This window comes from Pelmatolapia mariae, linkage group LG17, assembly GCF_036321145.2.
Source record: "Pelmatolapia mariae isolate MD_Pm_ZW linkage group LG17, Pm_UMD_F_2, whole genome shotgun sequence".
Classification (NCBI taxonomy): domain Eukaryota; kingdom Metazoa; phylum Chordata; class Actinopteri; order Cichliformes; family Cichlidae; genus Pelmatolapia; species Pelmatolapia mariae.
This window is the reverse complement of record NC_086242.1, coordinates 32,322,524-32,348,430: the sequence shown is the minus strand read 5'-3', so window position 1 is coordinate 32,348,430 and position 25,907 is coordinate 32,322,524. Positions and strand designations below refer to the sequence as shown.

At 41.9% G+C, this 25,907-nt stretch overlaps 1 protein-coding gene across 1 annotated transcript in view; it reads right to left on the bottom strand.

Moving 5' to 3' along the window:
- The window catches only part of LOC134647125 (glypican-1-like), a 46,050-nt gene extending 31,911 nt beyond the window's left edge, over window positions 1–14,139 (bottom strand). Inside the window, exon 1 of the mRNA XM_063501312.1 lies at window positions 13,323–14,139. Within this exon, the coding sequence (XP_063357382.1) occupies window positions 13,323–13,473 (151 nt within the window). The 5' untranslated portion in view covers window positions 13,474–14,139. The remainder of the gene's footprint in view (window positions 1–13,322) is intronic.
- Window positions 14,140–25,907: the final 11,768 nt, after the last annotated feature.

Sequence of the window (25,907 nt, the reverse complement as noted above, 5' to 3'; positions counted from 1 at the left end):
TGCCTCGAAATGAGGGAGAAGCTGACTGAATGTGACGACCCCCCGATCGGTTTTGCACTTTCACATCACAGGAGTCGGATGTTCGAATAAAGCAATAAACCCCATCTGGACTCAGTGTCGTCAACAAGCTCCTGTTAAAATATGCACCATTTCATTTTAACCTGTGATGCAGTCCTAATGCTGTTGTTGAAGAAGGATGTGAGAAACTGCATCTTAATCACTACACCACAGAGGTCTTCGAATAGTTCATCCAGTGAGTGTGGGGTTGGGGGGTTAGCGTGAGGGGTAGCGTGTCAAATAAACTGCTCCCCTCAATATGGTCTCTGACTTATTAAGTGCTTCTTATCACACTGATGTTTGTTCAGTTTGTTTTCATTAGCTTCTTGCTATGAAAAGTCTGCCTGTCATTATGATTGATAGCTGCTCTGAATCACAGAGGCACCTGTTCAGGACCATAAGAGTGCGATTGGACTGTTGTGTTCATTAACCGTGCTGGTTATAGTTGTCTGTTTCAACCTACAAAACTTATGACTCAGGATGTAGAGTGATTCGTCTGCTGATCAGAAGGTCGGTGGTTTGATCCCTGGCTCCTCCAACCTGCAATGTCCAAGTATCCCCTTGGACAAGATACTGAACCCTGAGTCACCCCTCATGGAAGCTGAGTGTGTGAATATTAGGTTAACAAAGTGCACTGAGTAGAAAATCACTATGTAACAACCAGCCCATTTATCAAAATGTGTTGTTCCTTTTCTTAAATAAGAGAACTTCTGAAAGTAGAATGTCTCCAACATGCTTCCTACAGAGTCCAGAATAGGTGACGTCATGCAGTCTACATTTAAAAATCTCTTTGCACTTTCAGTCACTGATAGCGTTTAAGTGAAAAGTTAGAAAAATGCAAAGCATCTGTTTAAATTTCAGTGGGAGCACATCTTCTTCTGCGCAGTAGTTTACTCACAGAAATTCATCATTATGTCTCCCACAGTGCCCATGGGCAAGGCTCTAAAGTGTTGCGCCAGAGCTGCTACACAAACGAGGTACATTTCAAAATGTTATACGGGCACCCCTGTGTATCGTCAGAATATATAACGTACGCAGTGTCTTCGAAATGTTATGAGCCGAGGAGCCGCTTTTATGCAGTCCGCCACCTCTATCAAATAAACGTCTCCGTCCTTCCCACCAGCAAGCATGTAATAAACAGAAATGCCTTCAAATAACAATAAAAAATAACAGAAAATAACCTCCGAGCTGATGCTCGGGAGGTTAAAATGATAAAAAAGTATGAGGATGTTCGGAGCGTGGCGAGGCTCAGAGAAGCAGGGAGACAGCAGGCGTGCACAGAGTTGGGATTTTCACAGCAACAAGTCTAATTATAGGCCTATGTTTATGCCTCATGTAGAAACACCAGGAAGAAACCCACTAATATACACAGCAATGGATATTTTAGATTTCACATTCTTTATTAACCAACCACATCATTTTATCTCTGGGGTCTGACAAGCTGTTTTCATTGTGTGAGTGTGGTAACTTTCAACAAACCGCCAACTTGCTCTTTCCACGAACCGCTGGTTTCTGGCGTGAAACCGTACCGTGACTCTCATTGATTTTGACCTTTGAAATGCACTCGTCGGCCTTAAAATCAATCATTGTTTTTTACTCCAGTAACGTTATCAAAAAATAATCACGTCCTTAGTTGCTATTGGAAACGGGTACCAGTCTGTCTGTTTTGCCTTGTGGATCCGTGACGGATAAACCTCCCATGGATACCCTGGATCTGCCTCTGATAATACTCTGCACCGGTGATCCTATCAGCATGGCTGGTGTGCGTACGTGGCTGCGGCTGTGACCTCTCTGTTAGGACACTGTGTGGTCAACAAAGACATCCTCTATTTAAGCTACTAAACTGATAAAACCCCACAGGGAGTCGGAGGAAATACTAACGTAATGTTAGTGAAGTTCAATAACTTCAATAACTGCATAGTCACAGGTTTAAAGAGACAAATGCGACAGTTAATTATTTTGAGTAGCATGTTATGTACCATGCTGTCATTTTTAAGTACGATATAGCTGTTCTTTCTTGGCCTCTTTTCTTTGTTGTAGTTTTGTTAACTTTATTTTTTTGGACATGCTTTATCGAAGACAAGGTAATCTGAGGTCACAGGTCTTGATCTTAATCAGGCTCAGACTCAGACTCATGCACGCAGCCAACAGTGATGTCATTGCTGCTGGCGAGCGGAGTAGGCGGTGTTGAAAGAGAAAGCTCACTGCAGAAAACCTGCATTTGATTGACAGCTTCCTACAATCGCTTTTGTATTTTGTCAGCAGCAGCATCTATCACTTGGGAGAAGACTGCAGAGTGTCATGTGTGCCTCTAACGCACATATAAATGGTTATGGTGATGTGTTAATGTCTCGGTTTGTGTGTACAATGATGATCTATCATGGCTTCACACCTCATGCATACATTAACACATTTTACTGGGTTTAATACAGTAAATAAACTAGAATAAAATGACAAAGTTCATGACGAACTGAGGATTTCAGTCATACTGCACTACCTCCTGTGCCCACAGTTAAATGCCTGACAAGAGCTGCTTTTGTGTCCTTATAGATTCTGTATTTTTGCAACAAGAATCAAACAGTAGATGCAATTTTAAGAATTGTTATCCAGGTAAGAGTATTTCTGGATGAAACATTTCAGATATATACTTTTGTTCAAAGGTTTGTTTGAGATTAATTTGATCATTTCTTTTTTCGCATTCACTAATGGCTCAGTCACAGTTGTAGCAGTAGTTGTAGAAATATGGCAACCTGCTAGCAACAGTTGCCTGGTGATTGCCTGGCAAATGCTTGCAGTTGCACAAGTGGCCTGGTGGGAGGCAACCTGTCTCCAAACAGCAGCAGTCTGGTTTTGGAATGACTGCCGTGACTCTCAGCCAGATTGGAGAAGCTTCCCAAATAACTTCCAATTACTTTATAAATGCAGACAGATTACCAGATTACATTGCAATCTATCTGAGCCAGGCTGCACGGATACAACACATCTCTTTGCAAACTCGCCTCTACTGGTTGTACTCTGATTACACTGTAAAGACTCAGTAAAGCTTGCTGAGCAGAAATTTACACTAATTATTTCACTATTTGTGGAGTAATATCTGAATTTCTCTTCTATGACGTTCTGGCTGGACACTAAATGCTGTGTATTTAGACATTAACAGATGCAGCAGGGTTTTTTTTTTAATGATTTATCGCATTTAATCGCCATATTATCGCAAAAGGATTGCATATAATTGCCAACTTGACTCCAATCAATCGCAACATCATAGCATTTTCACTACATTTTATTATTGTCTCGGTGCACCAAACTCACTAACGCAGTTCATGTCACACGGTTACAATAATTTTGGTCGTGCAGCCATCTCATTTATTGTTTTCACTAGTGTGACTTTAGCATGATTGAAACAGATTTTCCTGTGGCCAGAAACGGAATAATGTATTAGTCACTTGGATTCAAAACATAATTAAAAATAATCATCTTGTTACATAACGACAGCCTACAGTTCATAAAGAACAGGAATGGCCTTGCAAACATTCAAAGAACAAAGTCTTTCCACAAACGAGAAACTCTGAGAGTCCTACATAAAACCTTTTTGGTTTCTCCTTTTTTTATTAATGAACGTTGTTCGTGGTGTTCATTTAAAGAAAATATTCCAACAGTTGCATGTCACAGCCTTAAATCTGACATAATCACATTCTTAATACCAATCAGTGCTGTTACTGTAACTAACTAAATTTTGTCATCAAGATAACGCAGCACTGACCCTGCAATATGAGCACCAACATACACTGGCAGGAAGTTCAACTCTCTAGTTGAAGCTCCGTTTGAAAACGAGGCAGTTTTTCTTCTTGCTCTGCAGGAAATACTCGACTTCCAACAATTAATCCTCGTAAAACCTAATTAATAAGATGTTCCCAGTGGCAGCAGCTCTGCACCGGTGAGCCGGACTTTCAGCGTTTAGTGGAACAGAAAGCAGAGCGCTGTAATGCCTCAGCATACACTCCCTGATGTGTCTGTCTAAACGTAACCTGCTGAGGGGACTGTACTCGCGTCCTTCCCTGAAATCACAAACCGCAGTGTGTGATGCTTAATATGCAGAAGTGTGTGCCGAAATGCCGAGTGTGCACGCCAAGTCGGCAGATTGCCTCCACTCCTGCCGTCTTTATTCGCTGTCATGAGAAGTTTAAAAAATGGTTTGATCGAGTGTACTGTGGAGACCTGGGAATGCACTGAAGTTATTTTATTATTCTGTGTTGTTTTTATATTCTTTTTCTTTTCAGAAATAATCAGTTTCCTTCATTTAAATGCAGGCAGTGAACATAAACAACTGCAGTTGGCTTTAATGAAAAAGAAAAATTGATTATAAAATTGTTTTCTGTGCTGAAGAAAAATTCAAATTCTTTTCAAATTGCTTGATTTGTCCGACTGACATTTTTAGAATTTAAAAGGAACTAATAGATGATCTTTGATTAGTTATCGCTCTCAACAACAAGATGAATAAGCATCAGTATAACATCCCCCTATGTACCGAAGACGCCTGTTATCCACACGAGCCAACTGCCAGTAAATCACCATCCTGTCCACAGACATATATGTGTATATATGGAGCATATGTATAAACAGCCTTGACTCATAAAGCAGCTGAGCAGACACCACATCCGACAAACAAGTCATCGTTTCATTTCGAAAACAGATGGATGCTCAACTCCTCAAGTGGAGGAGGGGAACATGAGAGCAGGGCTGGGAGGAGGAGGAGAATGTAAAAATAGCGTCTGATAAGGAGGGGAGAAGTAACTGTTCAAGGGAGGGCAGAGAGAAAGAGGAGGAGAAGGAGAAGAGGTGTAAAGTGGAGCGTGGGGGAGAGACAGCAGGCGGATGCAGAGGGAGAGAAAGACAGAGGTTACCGAGAAGCAATCCTGATTTGTACCACCATTGATTTTAGGTGTAGAGAATAGTTTATGCTCTCACTCCTTCACAGTTTTTTAAAAAATTCCTTTTACACACCACTCCTATAATATGTGATGATTGTAGTGGAATGCAGTGGATACTAGGGATAGGATGGGCTGCAGGCAGACGATCCACTGTGGCGACCCCTAAAGTGAGCAGCCAAAGGACGAAGAAGAGGGCTGAAATGAAGTGGAGCTTTATGACTGACTGCATTCAGCAGTTTACCAGAAAAATGTTGTCTTCTTGAGTCTTTACACATTATATACACAGCACCAGGCAAACGTTTGGACACACTGCAATTTCACATCTTTTACAGAAAAGCATCAAGTCTGTGTCAGGTCTGGTTAACAAGTTTTGACTAAAGCTATTTCTACAACTCTAAAAATAGCTGTGTTTCTGTGTTTATTACATCAGAAAGCAGAACAAACCATCCATAAGCTTCTCCAAAACAAGAGAGCAGTAAATAACATCGCGAACTTCACTTCTGAGAGTTGAGCTGTCACACAGAGTCATAGTTTATAAGCTACTGTTTAATAACTGTCTGAAGCTGTCATTAATAAAGTGTGTATGGATGCGGTGCCATAGCTACAGAGAGGACAGGGACTATCTAGTTCTAAGGAAAAACAAACATAATAAAACTGAAACTAATGGAATCACCTTGTGCATGTATCTGAACCAGCCAAGAGACATAATGTCTCCAGTGTGACCTGGTTGTACACCAGTGCCTCCTCCCAGTCGGACATGCCCAAAGCACTTCACCAAGGAAAGCAGTGTGATAAGCTCGCTGTACTCCCTCTAGAGTAAGAAGAGCTCAGATACTTTGATCTCATTCTTTTGGTCACCAGCCACGGCTTGTGGCCACAGATGAGGGTGAGGACACAGACTGACTGGTAAATGGACAGCTTTGTTTTCAAGCTCAGCACTCTCTCTTTACCACAACAGACCATTACAGCATCTACTTTACTGCAGATGCCGCACCAATCAATCTGTCAAATTCTCACTCCCTGGTTCCCTCACTTATGAAACAGTCCCAGAGGTACCTGAACTCTTCCACTTGAGGCAACAGCTCATCACCAACCCAGAGTGGGCATTCCACCCATTTCCAACTGAGAACCATGGCCTCAGCCTTGGTGCTAATTCTCATTCCAGCTCCCTCACACTTTGATGCAAACAGCCCCAGCGAGCGAGCCCCAGAAAGTCAAAAGGGGGAAAACAACCACACTGTTCCCGACCCATGCAATGTTACCAGGACCAGCGCCTTAAGAAATTCAGGGTGCATCTCATCCACAGCACACTGGGTGTTTAACCCTAATAACATCCAAGCAAACCATATCAACACACAAGTGAACACGGCACTTGCTCAAGTTTTCAGTGAGACTTTCTTCATATTTTTAAAATATAAAACCAACAAACTATAGTAACCTTTTAAGTAATGATGTGCTCGGAGGCACCGCTCAGTTGCTACAGTAGTAATCCAGTTAGCATCAAACTAATGATAGCAGCAATGTACGTCAGCTGATGAACACTTCAACTTTTGCTCCTGGCACTGCCTCCTTATATTGAGAATATTACTCTTACTAAGGGAAAATCTGGGAGAGGGAGGGAGACGGGGGGGTTTAACAAGCTAACGCTTTTCCTGTAGAGGTGCTTACTCATCCGCCAAACAGCGTAGGCCTATTTTAAAAGCATTAAATACCAGGGCACCACAGAAGGATCAAATATGGAGCACAGGAGACAGCATCTGTATCACACCAATTGTGACAACATTCGTCTTTTGTGAAGGGAGGATAACAGGAAGGGCAACCAAGACCGAGCCTCCCTCCTTTGCTCATCATCCTCCTCGTCTGCTTTCACCCTCTTCTGTTGCTCCTCACCTCTCTCTCTCTCTCTCATGTCACTGCATCAGACATGAAAGATTCACAGCTCTGCTTTTAACAGCCAACCAAAGTCCTCTCTTTCCCTCACACACACACACACACACACAAGTGCACAACCCCTGCACTCATACATCTAAGGCTGTCTACAAAAACATGGCACCGGGAAAACGACAGACACCAGGAGAGAGGCTGAGGAGGCAGAGAGAAGTTAGAGAGAAGCACTCAGAGCTTTGGTGCAGGCTTGTGCGAGTACATGTATGTGTGCGCTGTGTATTTGGTGTTCCACTTGGTGAAGTATGTTGTGAACGCCTGAGTGAGCATGTGATGTGTGACAGATGACAGACAGTATCAATTTCCTTCCTCAAGCACATTCGTAAACGCTCGTACACACAGCGGTTTCACAGATGCTGCGAGCGGAAAAACTACATAAGATTCACACCTGCTTACATTTCCAATGCAGTTTTCTCTAACTTTGTGGCGCCGCACTATTATCACAGTTAATGTAAACTATAAAACATATAGAAAAAGCGTTTAAAGGCAGGAAGGATGGGAAAGCCATAATATATCAATATATTTAACCAGCCATAATGGTTAGAATGGGGAAGAGTAGCAGTTTTGCATATTGTAGTACTTTATGCAAAACGGACTAAACACCTTAAGCCAAATCCTTTGTAATACTGTAGTATTGTATACTTTGCATACTTTAATACTGCAGTGGCTGCACATGGTAGTAGTCTACACCTTCACCTAACAAGTGAAAGATCCCTGATTTTATTTATTATGCTGTGATGCTGTACACAGTTTGTCTTTAAGTATTCTTTATATGATGGCAGGGATACAGCACCTGATCATTTTCCATCATCAGCTAATTGATCAACGATGTTCTCTGTGAATAAATTAATCTGTAATCTAATCAAATGTCAGAGAAGATTAAGAATATCGATGTCATTTAGTACCTTGTGATTACACTTACTTTATATAAATGACCTTAGCAAATGATTAGCAGTGAGTTGTTGCATCACTCGCATAGACATGTTGACAATCAGGCAAGAAAACAAAAGCAAAAACTAAACTAGAACTTGAAATCTAAAAATTAACAGCTGTAAAATTGCTAGTACTGTATACACTGTAGGGTTGTCAGAAAAATCAATTATCAGATAATAATCTATTTTTTTCTAAAAATACAAAGAATTACTGGCCAGTCATTAATTGCAACAGTCATGTGTTCGCCTCCTCTCCTCTCCTCACCAACAGCTGCAGACATGAACGGTGACTGACGCTCAGTCATGTTAGCATGAAGTTAGCATGATGTTAGCATGATGTTACAACACTTTATGAGCACTACTAGAGGTAAATAAAGCTTCCTTTCCTATATCCCCGCCCCAAGTATATACAGTTATCATGAATGTTAATCTGGCCTGTGTACACATTAATGCCTTTGAGCTGTTAGCAATTACCCGATAGCCACATTAGCCATCTTTTAAGCCTGAGATTGCGGCTAACAGCTCAGGCTATGTAGTAAAACAACAAGGTTAATGTTATGTTACTAGTCCTGCCTGTCTGTAACATTAACAATTGTGTCAAGTCACCAGTAGCACGGCACTACACCTAAACATACTCTTTCCTTTTCTTTTTTTTCCTTTTCTTAAAATATTTGTTACACTTTACACTTATGTTACTGTACTTTTTTACGTCAGACAACTTAAAAATACTGTTGTTATTTTTTCTGTCGTTTATTTGTTTTTCTTTTGTTCTTTTTTACCCTGTAGTCTTGAAACTGAAATTGAACATTGGCTATTTTCCTGGGAATTCCAGTATCGTGACAACACTGATGCACACTGATATTTTTCCTAGTGGAAAGACCAGGCAGCTAAATAATATAGACAAGCTTCAGTATGAGACTGCATAATTTCTCTAATTGGGTTCATGAATTAAGCCCATATTCTTTAGCGACGGTATCAATACAACCAAGCAGAGAATTAGTGCCGCCAGCTCTTATGGAAAGGATGAGAAATAATTACATTTTAAATAAATAATGACGAAAGCTGGATTTAAAATAAGGAAAGTAAAGCCTGGCACTGCACTCATCTGACTTCTGAGGTGTCCAAAAAAAGTTGTGATGCTGTGTAAAATGTCAATTTTTACTTAAATAAAACAAATTCATTGAAAATATTTTGTTTTTTTCATTTTCACACAAAAAAAGTGTTTGAAATATGTTTGCTAGCTTCAGTCCTTGCACTACATTTCATTAAGATTTTGCACAGTGTACCAACACATAACTTTTCGGCTCCTCCCGTATTGTCTTTCAAACATTCAAATAATGTAACAAATACTCAATATGTAGGCCACACAAACCCACGCACACTGACACACACGCATCAAAACTCAATACCTGTGAATTGCGCAGGTTATATACGCTGTATCTGTTTCTGTGTGTCACTCGATCACATGGGTGTGTGCTGCTCTGCGCAGACAAAGCATTTGTGAATGAAACTTGGTGTCTTACTTGAAGAAGGTGTTGGCTTTCACTGACTTTTAAACACACACACATAGACAGACACACACACACACACAGGCTATAGGATGAGCTGGCCTATTGACCAGGTGAAGGATACAATGTAAAAAAAGAAGAGAAAAAAACGCTTGCAGGCAAAAATACAGACAGGCAGACATCAGGAAAGACGACTTCCATTCATATGGTGTAAAACCTAAAGGACAATGGATGTCAGCAGGGACTAAGAAGAGTCGTTTTGGGTTATCTTTTTTTAAATTCAGGGTAAAAATGTCAAGCATCTGTTCCTCATGTTACACAGATTTTACTGTGGAACTATGATTTTATCACATTTTCTCACATGTTTAATCCTGGAAAAAACACGATTATTTTCTGAATGTTTTCTAGATTTTAAATACAAACCTTGAGGTCTAGAAAAAGCTACAAGCTACTACAATTTTTCATTCATTTCACTCCTTGTTTTCACTTTGCATGGCTGCTCTTTGGCCAGGTCTGCCCTGTGAAAGAGACTGGATCTCAATGGGACTTCCTGGTTACATCAAGGTTGAATAAATAAATTACACAATTTTAAATCCTTCCATTCAGGGCTGACATTTTGGCTTTTTTCTTTGCATTCATTGTGAAAATTGGACTTCTTATCATTTATGTTTGTGCTGGTTTGGAAAAATGCATGAAGCAGCTAAATACACGTCATTCAATCACAGGTTGGTGTTACTCACCTGTGAAAATCCATGTGAATGAGATTATGGGGAGAAAAAGCAAACAAAACTTTCATATACACATCGATCCATCCATCTGTCTACCTATTGTTGCGATTACCTTGCTTGTGGCGAGCATTTTGTAGGGGTTTTCGCTCTAATATTAATAAAGTCTTTACCTTATGCCTTGAGGCGACTGTTGTTGTACATATTTAAACAACATATTTTCACAGGAAAAGACCTAACCTGAGGGACATTAGCCATCGACCACAAGCAGCTGGGGGGGGGAGGGGAAAGCGAAGAGAAAAAAAGGAGAGCATAGAGAGACAAGGATGAACTATGCTTATGGACTGATACAAGGGGAGCAGAGAAGACATAGTAAATTATTCCAAGTCCCCCAGCAGTCTGAGCCTATAGCAGCATAATTAAGGGGTGTTTCAGGGTCACCTCATCAAGCCCTACTTACAAATTTGCCACTAACTGTATGCAACATTGCAAAAGAGTCCATTGTACTAAACACTGAATTCAGCACATCACGTGCAACACTCGCAGTGATAAAAACGTTCATTATCTTAGCGTAACTAATAAGAAACTTTTCTAATTAGACCGCAACAGAAAGTGAAGTTGATAGGAACATCATTTGCTCTCACTTTTGACCTGACGATGGCACTAAATCCTAAGTCTGGGGATTCCCAGCGTTATTAAAATCCATCCTGTAGGGAACATGAATATTGGCTAAAACATGCTGATATTCTCTGAATTCAGGTATGGTTCTGGTTCAGTTGGGTAGGTGCTGCTGTTAGTACTCGTTTCTGGGCACAAAACTCCATTTTATTTGCTTAATCTATGTACTAATATACTGATTTGTCAGCCAGGGAAGTCTTCTAGCTGAATTACACTTCTCAAACATTGTTATGCTCTGCAGATAACGCTAACTGTGAACTGCTTATGATTAGCAACAGCTGGGTCTTGTCCCATATCATTAGGAAAGTGTTTGTTCATCCAGATGCGAGTCTGCTGCATGCGCAGGAAGGCCACAGGGCTTAAATATTTGGCTTGTGTTTACCGGCCTGAGAGATAATAAATACATTAGGAAGGCAAGTAAGGCTCAGTGTGCTAAATGACCAAATATTGCTTATGACGATCACGTTGTCGGTTTTCCTGGAGGACTTTTTTTGTATAACTTCATTATGACCTGTATGGTGAGGGTTTGTCTGCATTACTGTAATGCATGCTTGAAAACCAATCCAGAGTGCAAACAATGAAACAAAGAGACAATATATTGTATCAAACATTTAACATTCCTCCTAGTGTGCAGAAAAGGTATGGAAGTAAATAAAATGAATTTGTTGTGTTGTCTCTACTGGGTTTTTCCAATAGACTGTATTAATGTTTTGTTCTCAAGTTGGACATCCTCCAGAGTGCGGAGGGCCAGATAATCTAAATTGACCCACCTAAGGTCCCTGAAATGAGAAGGACTGAAAAGCCCCTGTTGTGGGGAAATCTTCCCCCTGTCCCCATCTCTGTGCCCAACTGGTCGTCAGTTTTAATGAGTTCTGGGGAGGCAGAACTCTTGCGCAAATAACTAGAGCAGATCAAGGTCCAAGAGACTGAAGCATTGTGTTCTTCATCTGTCAATAAAAGATGAGCTTTTAATGGAAGAGGAGGAAAAATGTCATGTCGAGTCTCTTTCACAGTCTTCCACTAAGCACAGACAGACAGACCTTGAGTGACTCACTCACTGTCTCTGGTTGTGGGTTTTTTCTCCCCCTTCTTTCCTTTTCTCTCTATTTTCACATTCTTTGCCTCACTATTATCTATTTTCTGGTTTCTGTCTGATTCACACACACACACACACATCCAATATTAATAACTCAGCCGCCCATAAGCGCGCATTTCCATTGACACAACACAAAATGACCTTCAGATCGCAGACGCTGAACACACAAACACACCTTGCTCTCCCCTCGCTTTCATCTCCTCTGCACACTCGCTGCTGTCTGTCCATCTTTAGGTGAAATAAGGGAGGAGACAGAGGCCGACAGATGATTGCCTTAAAGGGGACAAGAGCTCAATTTCACTTTCCCCAAGGCCAAGACACTTTTAATCTGCATTTATGGTTTGCAGCAGCCAAAGAGACAAGATAGAGAGACTTTGATGTGTGCTGTCTGACTGACGGACTAGAGATCAGGCTAACTGATTACTTTCACTGCCTGGGTAATTCACTGATTGACTAAATGCATGCTTGCCTGACTAGTTGGATGACTGACTGACATGAGAGTACAGGAATGAAACAAAAGAAGTAAAATGAGTGTAAACCATGTCTTCTTTTATTCAGCTCATCAGCAGCTTATGTTGTGCGATCGCTGAGCTGTAGCTAGAGCTGTGATTGGATATTGCCCCAGGCGAGCCTAAATTATTAGTTTATGCAAATTCCCGCATCTACTGGGTCACACACACACACACACACACACACACACTACACCTGCAGTCCGTCCACAGCAAGGTAGACAATGAAAAATGCCCCGGGACACATTACTGTACCGGTGCACAAGTCTGCATCCGCCCCCTCTAGTTTATATTAACAGTTCTTCACACCTGGAGCACAAACACTAGCAAACACAAATATATAAAAACAATGAATAGATTGGAATGGCTCCACAAGACACATGGCTCACACCCACCTGCATTTCTGCCCTCAGCAGACAATGAGCATACCCTGAAGGACTGTAGACTGGGAAACACTGAGATGCTGAATGAGGGGGGTGTATAGGAGTACACAGAGAGGCTGAACAGACGCACAATGAGACACACGAACTGGGATGCAGCATAATAATAAACCCTCAGGAAAGCTGCCCCTTGGGAACATTTCTTTTTTTTTTTAAAGAAAAAGAAACCTTAAGCTGATTTATTAACATAGATGGAATTCCCATTCACGCAAACCACAATAAAGCACTCAATGTTTATGAATAAAAATGATCTAGCACAGACTATGTATAATGCAACAGAATGACATCCCGCTCAACAATCCCACAAAATAAGGCAAGGCACTGGGGGGGGGTCATTTAAGAATTATGTCACAACATCCTGTAATAGCTGGAGCGATCTGAAATTTTTTTTAAAAATTATGATACAAAAACTTCACTTTATCGTTCCTGTGGAGTGCGTTAAGTGTTGTCCTCTTTGTTACCCCCCACCAAAACAATTAATGAATTAAAAGAAAAAAAAACTCACCGGAGATCTCAGTCTGAGGAACCCTTTCCGAAGTGAACCCTTTCCCGGTGTAGAACTGCCGCAGGTCGGAGCAGCTTCTATCCGCCCCGGCCACCGGGCCCGGTGCGGCACACAGACTCACCAGCACACAGAGAAGCACCGGCAGACGCATCTTTGGAGGTGTAGTCCTTTTTCCTCACACGCAGAAAATCCCCGACAGTTTTTGGATTAGACCCTTATCCACAGTGTTTAGTTGCCTTTTCTCTTTTTAATATTATTTTGGTTATTATTCTTCAGAGTTTTGGGGGGTCTGCGAACAAACAAAAGCAACGTGTCCCGTTCAAACTCCACAGATTTCCTCTTAACTAAAACACACACATACACACTCACTCACTCTCACACACACAGCCACGGGAGAGGAGGAGGCGCCCGTGGCAGCCAGTCCGGGATGTTTGTGCGAGAGACGAGGGGCTGCGACGCGCGGGACTGTAGGTGTCAGGTACACCGTGCTGCTCCTCCTCCACCTCCTCCCTCTGCTCGGTGCTGCTGGTTGTGAGCTGCAGAGATGCGAGAGACAAAAGAGAGAGAGATAGAGGAGGGGGGTGCGACAGAGTGAGCGAGCGAGAAGGGCAGGTGTCAAAGCCCGTGTAGCTCCGCGGTCTGACTGTGCAGCTTCATGATTATGGAAAAAGTGCAACAAAGATCAAAATCAAAAATCAAAAATGTTGCTCTGGATGCGGCTTTAGACAACAGGAGACATGCCCGGTCCCTTTTCCAAGCTTTGGGACAATGAAATGTGTGTTGGTGGGACGGGAGTGTGCAGTAGTCCGTGCTGATGCTCTCTCCCCCTCTCTTTCCCTCTCTTTGTGTTGGGTTTTGTGCTGCAATAGCCGTGTGCAAAACAGTGCCACCTGCAGGTCTTTACAAAAAAATATAGCACAGAAAACGTCTTCCAACAGCACACACTCGCTGGCCACTTTATTAGTTACCCGTGTTCAACTGATCCCTCGTGTGAATATCTAATCAGTGCGTTTAGACGCGCAGAGATGCTCAAGTTGAATTGCTGAAGTTCAAACCCAGAATACGAATGGGGAAGAAATCTGACTGAAGTGACTTTGAATGTAGCACCAAACTGCTGATCTGTTGGGATTTTCCTGCACAGCCGTCTGTAAGGTTTATAGGGAATGGCCTGAAAAGAGAAAATATAAAGTTAACGGAGATTCACCCGGTGAAACTGCTTTGTTGAATTCAAAGATCAGAGGAGACTGGTCAAACTGTTTCACAGTATCTCAATTAACTATTCTGTACAACCAAGATATGCAGAAGAGCACCTCTGAATGCACAGCACGTCAAAGCAGAGGGGCTACAGCAGCAGAAGACCACACCAGATGCAACTGCAGTCAACTAAGAACAGGAAACTGAGACGAGAGATGATTGTCTGGTTTGATTAGCCCTGATTCCTGCTGTGACATTCAGAAAGTAGGGACAGAATTTGGCATAAACATGTACTGTATCAGTGTTTCAAGCTGGTGGTGATCGTGCAATGGTTTCTAATAAATGGTACCTAATTAATACAGATGCATATCAGAGTCTCAGAGTTCTTCTAGTATTTTTGTTGCATTACTCTTCAGGACAGAGAGCTCAGATGTTGCACATGAATATGCGAAGCCTCTAGGGGTTACAGCTTCTAATGCTTCTATTTAACACTGGAACCACTTTGGACATGACCTTCCACGTCTGCTCCTGTTGTTGCTTCAGCCCCTGGTACTCTCTTTGTCTGATGTCATTGTCAGCTGGAATTACTAAATCTATGTAAGCTCCCTCGGCTCTTGGCTAACCACCAGTACGTCTGGTTGGTTGTCCAGCAGCTGCCTGTCCGGAACTTGAAGTCCTGCAGGGCCTTAGCCCTGTTGCCCTCTGACCACTTTCCCACATAGCAAGCAGGTCTGGCCCTGATCAAAGTTCAAGCAGGTCTGGCAATGATGGCACTATTTATGTTCCTATTTTCCTATTTTAGTTAGAAGACCCAAATGCCATGTTGCAATACTATACTGCTATGGTAGCCAACGTTTCAAATGCAGGTTTGACAGGTTTGTGAGTGTACACTTTATCCAAAACCTAGTGACGGTTTACTCATCTTTGCCAGAGGGTGCCTGTAGCTCAGGAGCAGGTCACCTACTGATCAGAAGGTTAGTGGTTCGATCCCTGGCTCCTCAAGTCTGCATGTCAAGAGTGTGAATATGTATGAATGTAGGTAGGAAGCACTCAGTTTAGAGAAAGAGTGTCATTGGGTGAATGTGGCATGTTGTATAGAGCACTTTGAGTAATCCGGGAGAGTGCAAAAGTGCTCTGTAAGGATCAGTCCATTCACTGTCTGAACAGAGTTCTGTCATGTTACTTTTGCACTATTATGTTCTGGCACATGTTGTTATTACATGGCTTGATTAAGGTACACATTAGGCTGACATCTGGGGCCAGAGCTGAAACTGTCCTGGGCCAGCACAGGGCCAGCAGAGTGTCTACAACTAGCCCGTGGCTGCACACATCGTACACATGGCCCACATACCGCCCACATACTGCAAAGAATGATAGCTCAGTAAGTAGAGTGGTCGCCCTATGATCGGAAAGTTGGGGGTTTGAATCCACTGAACGGCTACCCTGAGGTATCCCTGAGTAAGGTACCGTCCCTACACACTGCTCCTTGGTGTGCCTGCTTAGTGGCTGCAGAGAGAGCAATTTCCCCATGGGCATCAGTAAAGTATACATTATTATTATTTATCTTATGTCCATGCTACCACATGCTGGACAGTCTCAGGGGAAACGTTGCACAGCTTACACCCTGGGTTCCTTCTGCTGTGGCAGATTCCCCCCTCTGTGGATCTGTTGCTTAGAGCCTGTTCTAATGTTGGAATATGCTATCCTTTTCTAGCAACCGGTAGGATGTCAGCCAGTTTTTCTTTCTGCCAATGAAACACCCCATGGAGGCGCGTGTCTTCCAGAGTATGTCTTCTTTTTCCTTGCAGCACTCAGGTAGCTCTGTACCCCGGGGGGCCAACTTCGTGATATATTCATGGATACTCATTCTTTCATCCTGAATAATGGCTCTCACACTAATCCTCACCCTCCCTCTTTTCCTTGGTTATAGAGTCTTAGGTTGCTGGACTTTGTGTGGAACTGTCTGCACATTGTGGGTTTTCATGTCGTTTGGGCTCGATCTCCCAGCTTAATATACAAAAAGGCAAACTTCGATCACACAGTTTTTACTCACAGAATGTGCTATACAGTGTGGTACAGCAACATTCCTTGCTTACTATAACTGCCATTTCCATAGTTCTGCACTTACTAGTAACAATGACTAAAACTGCTATTGGGAATATAAAAATGTAAATCTATTAAGAGTCATTAAAATTGATAATAGTCTCTATGTTTTTAGGCTTACAAGACGTTTTGTTAATTTGAATGTTTCTGGTTCAGAATCTACTTTTCTTTCTATTTTCTCAGGCATCTGCTGGCAATAAAATAATATTTATTCCCATTAGTAGAAAATAACAGTTTACATGAGGAAAGAGAGTATTGGTTTTATTATCCTCATTTCATTTGCACCACCCAGGACTAAAATGATAAATGGCAAATACAACGACAACACTCACAAAAAAGATCTTTGCGTAAAATCAAATGCAAGTGTGGGAGTTCATCTGCAGCCATAAATTAGAGTACAAATAGAGATGAGGAAAAAATAAAAAATGTAAAACTTTTTAATGATTTGCTTAAATGAGAGTAATTTGATTTCATTGTATAATTTATTGTGTTGATGTCAAAACCACTTGGATTTCAAATGATTGTGTGTCTGTTCTGCTAAATCTTTGCACATGTTAAGGGAAATAAAATTGTTAATACACATTTTAGCTGGAAAATCATACCTGTGACATTAACAGAAAGGTTTTGTTTTTGTTTTTTAAGATAGTCTGATATTGTGCAACATTCTGCAGAAACCTCTGCCAGGGACTTTCAAAGCTTAAGGGATTTGGATGATTCCTCAGTGACACAGTGTTCAGTTGGCCCGCAGCAGGCAAATATCAGTCCAACGGCTGCCACAGAAACATAGTGAGGTCAGATTCAAGAGTATATGTGAACCTTCAAGAGTTTTTTCTACAAGTAAATGCATGAAAGAAGACATATTATGTACACAGAAGAAATTAGCCTTCAGCAAAAAACCCTGATTCATGGAGGAGTCCCAAATGTCTCATGTGCCACTGTAGGGAGGTCAGTGGCTGGTAGAGATTCAGTGCCTTCCTCCGGCTCAGTTTGGTGTGGCTGGTGGATGTGACCAATGAGCTGTCAGACTCACTCCAATCTTCTCATCCAACATCCTTCCCCAGCAACAGCATCAGCAGTGCCAGGTCCTCAAGCTGACTGGAAAAGGTCAGTGGCAAGCCTGAAATTTGACTGACACACCAGATATGCAACTACAAGGTAATGTAGACGTGGCACACAATGTAATGTTGAGTCCCATGTGAGTGATGCCACACAGATTAGACTTTTAGAGCATGTGCTACTACAACTCCAGTTCCCAAAATAAGGACCGGACGCAGTACAAAATGTAAATAAAAACAGAACGAGATGATTTGTAAATCTTACAAACCCATATTTTATTCACAATAGAAATTTGAAAACATATCAAATGTTTAAACAGAGATTATTTCATGAAGATATATTAGCTCATTTTGAATTTGATGGCAGTGACGTGATTGAAAAAGGTTGGGATGGGGGAGGAGCATTTCACAACAAATTAGATGAACTGGTCACAGGTCAGAAAGAACAGTTTCAGAATAATGTTTCTCAACATAAAATTGCAACAACTTTGAATATCTCACCATCTACATAATATCAAAAAAAGATGCAGAGAATCTGGAGAAATCTCTGTGCGCAGAAGACAAAGTTGAAAGTCAGTATCGGATGCCTGTGACATTCATACACTCAGTCTGCACTGCATTCAAAACAGACATGATTGTGTCACTGTCAGTGAACACAGTTTGCAGTGCCATCCACAAGCAGAGGTTCAAGCTCCATCGGGCACAGAAGAGGCCACCTGTGAACAAGATCCAGAAAGGCCACAGTTTTTCTTTTGGTCAAAGTTCTTTTAAAATGGACTGAGGCAAAGTGGAAAGCTGTTCTGTGGTCAGGCGAATCAAAATATTGAAATTGTTTATTCAAAACATGCATGCCTCACCTTTAGGACCAAAGAGGAGAGGGAGCATCGGGCTTGTTATTGGTGCTCAACAGCTTGCATATCTGTCACTCTGGAGGACTCGGGGGTCCGTGAGCAGGATGGATTATTATTATTATTATTATTATTATTATTATTATTATTGTTGTTGTTATTATTATTATTATTATTGGTATTATTATTGGTATTATTATTATTGGTATTGTTGTTGTTATTTGGGGATGTGTGTTTTTCTGCACTATGCTGTGTTGTTCGGTGTTCCACTCATTATTTGTAGAGGCAGGGTGTGGGTGTATACATGTGTGGCTGGAGGATGGAGAACAGCCACATGCAGGCCTGATGGGTGTGGCCCTGCAGGCGGACTGGCCACACCTGAAGTTCCTGCCACACACCTGTTGGTGATCAGGGCTCGTCGGGGGAGCTACTTAGGAGAGTGTTGGAGCTCCCACCGGCGTGGGATCATTGCATTGTCATCCCAAGTTAGTGTGTGTGAGTTTAAGTCAGTTCGTGTGTGCCGCGGGGGTCAGTGTTGACGGCTGTTTCTGTGGTTTTCCTGCAGGAGGAAAAGTGGACCGGAAAGGCAGCACGCACGGGGTGTGCGGAAACACGACAGCGGGGAGCACGAGCACAGACGTCGGAGGGGAGCACACACACGGGAGTCAAGGGAGTGACGGGGAGTTATTGTGTTTACAGCCTTCACTGTAAATAAAGTGCACTGTTTGCATCGCAGAGTCTGCGTTTTGGGTCCTCCTTTCCCCACATCCCCACGGTCTGCCTGGCGGACCGTGACAATATCTGATGGTATGGGGATGCGTTAGTGCCTAAGAAAGCTTGCACATCAATCAATGCTGAAAGGTATATAAAGTATGGTGCCTTTTTCAGGGAAGGCCTTGCGTATTTCAGCAAGACAACCCTAAACCTCATGCTGCATCTATTACAACAGCAGGGCTACAAGAAGAAGCAGAAGAGTCAGTGTGCTGAACTGGCCAACCTAGAGTCCAGACTTTTCACCAACTGAAAACATTTGGAGCATCATAAAACCAAAAATACTATAAAGAAGCACCAGGACTCCCAAAATTTCAGCAACTGGTCTCTTTGGTTCCCAGACATTTACAGGCTGCTGTTAAAAGAAGAGAGGATGCTACACAGTGTTAAACATGGCCCTATCCCAACTTTTTCCAAGATGTGTTGCTGTGTTGATTATTTTTCTTGATATATTTTCTGTTTCCGGGTTTTTTAACAAATCATTTTATTCTGTTTTTTTTAAACAACATCTCAATATAATCCTCAAGAACATCAGCATCCCTACAGTTGTGTGCTGTGTGTGTCCAGCTCATGCCATATCTCATCACATTGATCTTGACTCTGAAACATTTACATGTGACAGGTGTGAATGTGAGTAGAGTAGATGTACGTGGACCCCATCATTTGGAAAGCGAGTTTTGGACAACATTGTGCTTCCAACTTTGCCGGAACAGTTAGAATTTCAGGAGGACAAAACTATTATGCACAAACTAGATCCATGAAGAGATTTCTTGTTTTGAACTTGACTGGCCTCCATTAAGCCCTGACCTCAGTTCCATCAGCACCTGTAGGATAAAAGGGAACTTCAGCCAAGAGCCACATCATCTCTCAACAGCCGCACTCAATCCCTGCAGCCAGTTTCTGAAATATAGCAGAGAACAGTGGCAGCAGTTATAACTGGACACTAATGCCAACGCTTTTAAGCACCTAATTTAAAAGAAATAGTTAAGCTAGACTTTCACCTAAGCCAACACGCACACACACGTGCTCAGTTCTACACCAGGGCAAGTGTTAATCCAGCCAATGACTTATTGCCTTGGCAGGCTAAATACTGTTAGGATTAAAAGACATACCAGGCATCTTAGCCCTCAGGAGAAAGACACTGATTAACCCAAAGCCCGTGCCACATACCTGTATTCCATGCCTAGAATATGAATGAGACATTCCCATTTCAGGGAAGAGTCGGTGCAGCCAGTCTTCATATGAGAACGCTGTTTTCAATACATTCAACATACACCAAATGTCAGATTAAAACTTCAAAAACAGGAAAAAGGTTTGAACTGCCATCAAACACATTTTTGAGGGTTTTAATTCCCTGCAACAATGTGGATGTTGTTTGTAGGACCAAGCGCATCTCGACTTTCCTTCTGGCAAGTGGCACTAGTGCGGGATTTCAGTGTCGGCTAAGGCCACAAAGCGGTGATGTCAAAATGTTGTCGGATTGTGTCCCTGCCCATCTGTTTGCACATTTCAATCACAGTTTATGTAGCATAAATAAATGAGACATGTCCTGAACCTTCCTTTTAAACTCAGTTTTGCATGTCTGAGTTATTTTTCCTGAGGCGCCACAACAGGCTAGTCAAGCCAGGTCAGATACACACAGCTGAATTAACCACAGGATTGAACTGGTTTCATGTGCTTAGTTCTGCTCTTGATCTCATCTAAACTCTGCTTCACTCCCTTTTTTTTCTCTTCCTGTGAACTTCCTGCCCTCTCATATCTGCCCACGCATTCACGAGAAGAAAGTTTTAATACTTTAATACGTTCCAATCTATCCCCTCTTCACAACCATTTCCTCCTAGCTCTTCGCAGCCTCAAATGCAAAGCCTAATAGTTTGTGCGGATACATCGTAAAAGCTTGGTTATTTTTTTATGTGCATGCCAGTAAGGCTTCAGAGTATGAGGATGTCAGGGGGAAAAATTCTAAAAGACAAAGCAGGTTAGCTTGCTGTGACCTGTATACGGCTTCTTGAAGTATATGCTGCTCTGCTCTCTCTCCTTTCAAGTCTGTAAGTCAAAACTACACATATTTCACTCTCAAGAGGTTTTTAGGTAGTGACTCTCTTGACACACGCCAATCTGTCTTGGTGATGTGAGGCACCGAGCTAGTGAGAGACAAGAAACGCAGGTGAGGTCTGATTTGGGTTTGATTCTGCTGAACGAAGCAACACACTGGTGCAAGGGGGTTTACCTAGGTAGCTCGATGCAGTGACATTTACGAAAGCCTGCCAGAAAGTGTCTGTCAGAAAGAGTGCGTACGCTACACTGTATGCAAACAAAAACGGACCATAAATCACAAAGATGATGAAACTTGAATGTCTTGTCTGTCCCAGACAGTCCAAGCTAATCTGTCACTCAAGATAAGCTCTCTCAGCCTTAGCGAATAGGCATTGGAATTATGCAGTGGAAGTGAATGATTGGCTGGCATCCAGCTGAATTCGAGCCTGCTTCAACCTGAAAACACTCTGAAGTTACCATTGAAGGCATCCTAACTGCATGTAGGAACGAGTCTTTCTGAAAAAAGCACTGCTGCTACTAACCACACATGCAGAAACAAATTAATCTGTGAATCTTCGGACTGATAAGCAGTGATTTCCACCCTGATGGTGAACCCTAATGACTCTAGTGACCCCCTACTGCCACTTTAACACATGAGTGAGTTAAGACATTAGTTAAAGCAGCAGTGTCACACAATAACATGAGCTAAAACTGTTAGGCAGTCGCAGAGGAGCATCTTTTTGTGTTCTGCTACATAAAATAACCGTTTTTCAATGCGGTCTTCAATATTGGAAAAAGGTGGAAGCATTGGGCCCTCAAATAATAGCCTTTCATGCAGTGATTTTAATAGCTAACAACAACGGCATCCGATTTAAAGGTGCTCATTCTCATTCCAAACGCTTCACACTCAAACCACCATGTTGCAAGCTGGACCACCGACTCCCAAAACCCTCCACCCTCGGCTGTACCTAGAAATTCTGTCCATAAAGCAACAAAAAGCAGCCATAACCAAGTCGAGCACTCGCCAGGATTGAATCTCATTTATTGCTGGCAAACCAAGCCTTCCCTATGGTTGTGGAGGTCGAGCTAACACACACTACAGGCAGTTTTAGCACACAGTTTGCCTGATGCTATGATGAAGGCTTGGTGGCACAGCAAACAGTTGTAGCCTTCTTGTGATTCAGGAGCAAACTTTGTTGAGTAGATTTTCTGATGTTACTGTTGGACAGTCACATCCACAGGTGATGTTTTCACTGCTGACTCCTTTCCATGTGTGGCATGACCCCGAGCATGTCCCAGATATCTCAAGTATGCCGAGCAACGTCTGCTGTTGATGGCTTCCAGTGTGGGAAGTTCAATCTGAGTCTTCTTTAAAAATTATTGACAGAGTACCCCTACCTCTGTTAAAGGCTTTAAATTACTACCCAAACTGATTTCAGTTTATTAAAACTCCATAGGTGGAATTGAGTGTTTTTGACTAGGTTCCACTGGGACCTCAAAACATTTGCATTTTTAAAAAGCACTAATCAAAGCAGAAATAGAAAACAAAGTTCTGACATCAATAGGAACAAAATGACTGACAAAACAATTGAAAATGGAATAAAAAAATTCAAACATCTCTCTGAGGTCTGCATGGACTCTACTGGGTAGGATGATTGATTGTAACATGCTGGCAAACAGTCTCTGTTTATAACTATTATTAGACAGCAAGTATTTGCAAACTTTCTCCTATCAGTTTTAGAGTGACTGCAATCAGTCAAAGTCAGACCACAGTAGTTTGGAGACAGGATGTCTCCCACCAAGTGACCTTTGCACTTGTTCTATGACTGCCATTAGTTGTCCAGAGGTTCAGGGTGCTTCACCTTCAACCTCGGGGTGACCCGTTGGTTCTGGCAACTACTTTAAATCGGTCGCTGCATGATAAAAAAAAAATCAGAGCAATCATCTGACAACCACCATTTGTCTTTTTCTTGGTTGCAAGGAGGTCACTGTCCTATGTTGACTATGAATGTATGTCCATCTGTTATATAGTTGGACATAGCCAGATGTCAGATATAGAGTGGGTGTTTGAAACCAATAAACAACCAATTTATATGCCGTGATTTCAGCTATATTTAAAAACAGCTGAGTGTAATCTGAGTCTGCATACTTCTGCTAAAGGTGAAACGCGTGCAGAAGGATATCTCGATCATAACTGGTCAGTGATATGTGCCCTATCTTTAGCTCACAGTGGTAAAGAGTACTTCCAAATAATCCTGGATAGATTCCGAAATGTATTAACTTCCAAGGTGAGCCATGCCCCTCTTCTGGTCAGCTTTTCATGCGACTAACTAACCAGACAACCTCCTTTGTGTTGTTCACTTTTGTGCGCTTCTCTGTCACACGTAAAAAAGTTTGCTTTGACAGCAGCAGCTCATATGTGATTAGAGCTACAGACGTAAAAACAGTCCTGGGTCTGATTGCATGAGACACTTATATTAACTTGTTAAAAAGGGGAATGATATGGGCCTTGAATCTGGTTTGGTCTTACGGCACTGATAGAAAGCCTTGATGTCTTTCTGGCATTGCAGTTTGCAGTAACAGTTAGTGTTTCTTCCACACAGAAGCTGAAGTTAAAAGTGCCTTTCAGCAAGACACTTAATCCGTAATTGCTTCACTAGAGCTGCCCTGATGTTGGCATTATAGACTGTGAAAAAGGAGGCTGCCAACTACTGTGAAGATGATCAGCTTTTGTGGTTAAACAGCTCCTAAACACTCAAACTAAATTAAGATTGCAGTGCCCCGCCAGTGCTATTTGGATTTAGGCAGCAATCGGATGCTCTAAATCCACACATTTTCAGAAACAATGTTCTCATTCGCACAGATCAGACGCTAAGTTCCCCTTTTACTAAGTCCCTAAAATGTTGCTCTTCAGGATATAAAAGCATGAGCGCACATCACTGGAAATTGATTTGGGTAAATTCAAGGGCTCATTTCCAAACAGACAGATATACGATAAAATCCAGCGGATGTCAGCAAAGGGCGAGCATTTACCAGTTTGACCTTTGCAGTTGTGTCGTGGCACTTTCTAAATCAATTACAAATCCCATTGCGTTGCTTTGCCTCGAGTCCCATTTTTATAGCTAACGAAGCTCTAAAACCGCACGGAGCACATCAACATGTCTGCAATCAGTGCTCGCTGATATGATGTGTGTTTCAAAGGCTACACATACTAACAGGGTAATAAATATGATTTTAAATAGAACAAACCTCAGTCATAACCCATGGACAGGGTCAACAATAATCACAGCTCTGATTTCATTAGTGCCGGCACAGAGGAAGGATATTATTCAGCAAGAAACCTCATCAGCTCATCGAAAGAACATCCTGCAACACGCTCTGTCTCCCTGCTTCTCTCAGCCCTGAATCCTCATACAGTTCCTTTTTTTTCATTTTCACCTACTTTACTGTTAACCCCATCTCCCTCCTGCTTTCCTCTCTGTTCTTATAGCTCAGGGCTGTGCAGGCTGTTCTAGCCCTTTTGCGGTTATTGGCTGAAAGAAACAAGAAAGACATTTTCCCCTGAGAAATTAGTCAAAGCAGATCGTGGCATCATCAGGCAAAAGCAGGGATCTGTCCCATAAATGCAGTAGAAGAGAAATATCAACAATAATTAATAAAAATAAATGAAATAATAAAGAAAGTTTGAGAATGACAGACATTATGGGTGGAACTTGGATCTGCCGGCATAAGGATGAGGGATGGCAGACATTCCTCCTCCCAGTCTCTCCCGTTTGTGCTTTCTCTCCCTCCCCTGTCCTCTTCTTCTTGGTGGCAATTCACATTCAGCGATGTCTTTATTTCCCAACATGCCTCGGCAGGATCCTGTGCCAGCCAAGTAATCTGTGCCAACTTTGTGACCATGCCAATCCAATCACAGTAATCTTCCACAGGGCCAGAGGCCAAAGACCTGCAGCCACGTTCCCATATAACATATACATAAATAAAGCTTTCACAGCTTCAGTGTCCTGTATGTTTAAATCTATTTTTAGTGACCTAGATGTAGTGGATGATCCAAAAGTAAAATCCAATGCTAAAAAGAAGTAAAAATATTTATTATGAGGTAAAATGTAAACCTACAGAACTTTATCTACTGTTCTAGCGGAGATTCAGTTTTGGTGAATTTGCATATAAAGGTCAGGTCTATGCCACAGTTTTGTTATTGGTTTTTTCCGTGATATTATTTTTTAATTAAAAGTGTTTCCAATGTCATTAATAAAAGTTAACACTTTCCACTCTAGAGATCCCTGTATCTGTTATTAAAATTCAGTCTGCAGCAATTTTTCAAAGGTTGTGGAGTGTGGCACATTCAGTGAAGATTGATGATGATGACTAAAAGGATGCAGATTTGTTGTGCTTCATTTCTGTTGCAGCAAATTTGCTAGCCTAGAGTTTAGAGTTGATTTTTTTTTATAACAGGTTCAATAACAGTGGCTAATGACTCATTGTTGTAAGGCTCCTGTTTGCTCTCTAATTTACAGTTTTGATTGGGCTGAGGTTTTCAAATCTCACTCCAGTCTGGCGATGGGGATAAGGAC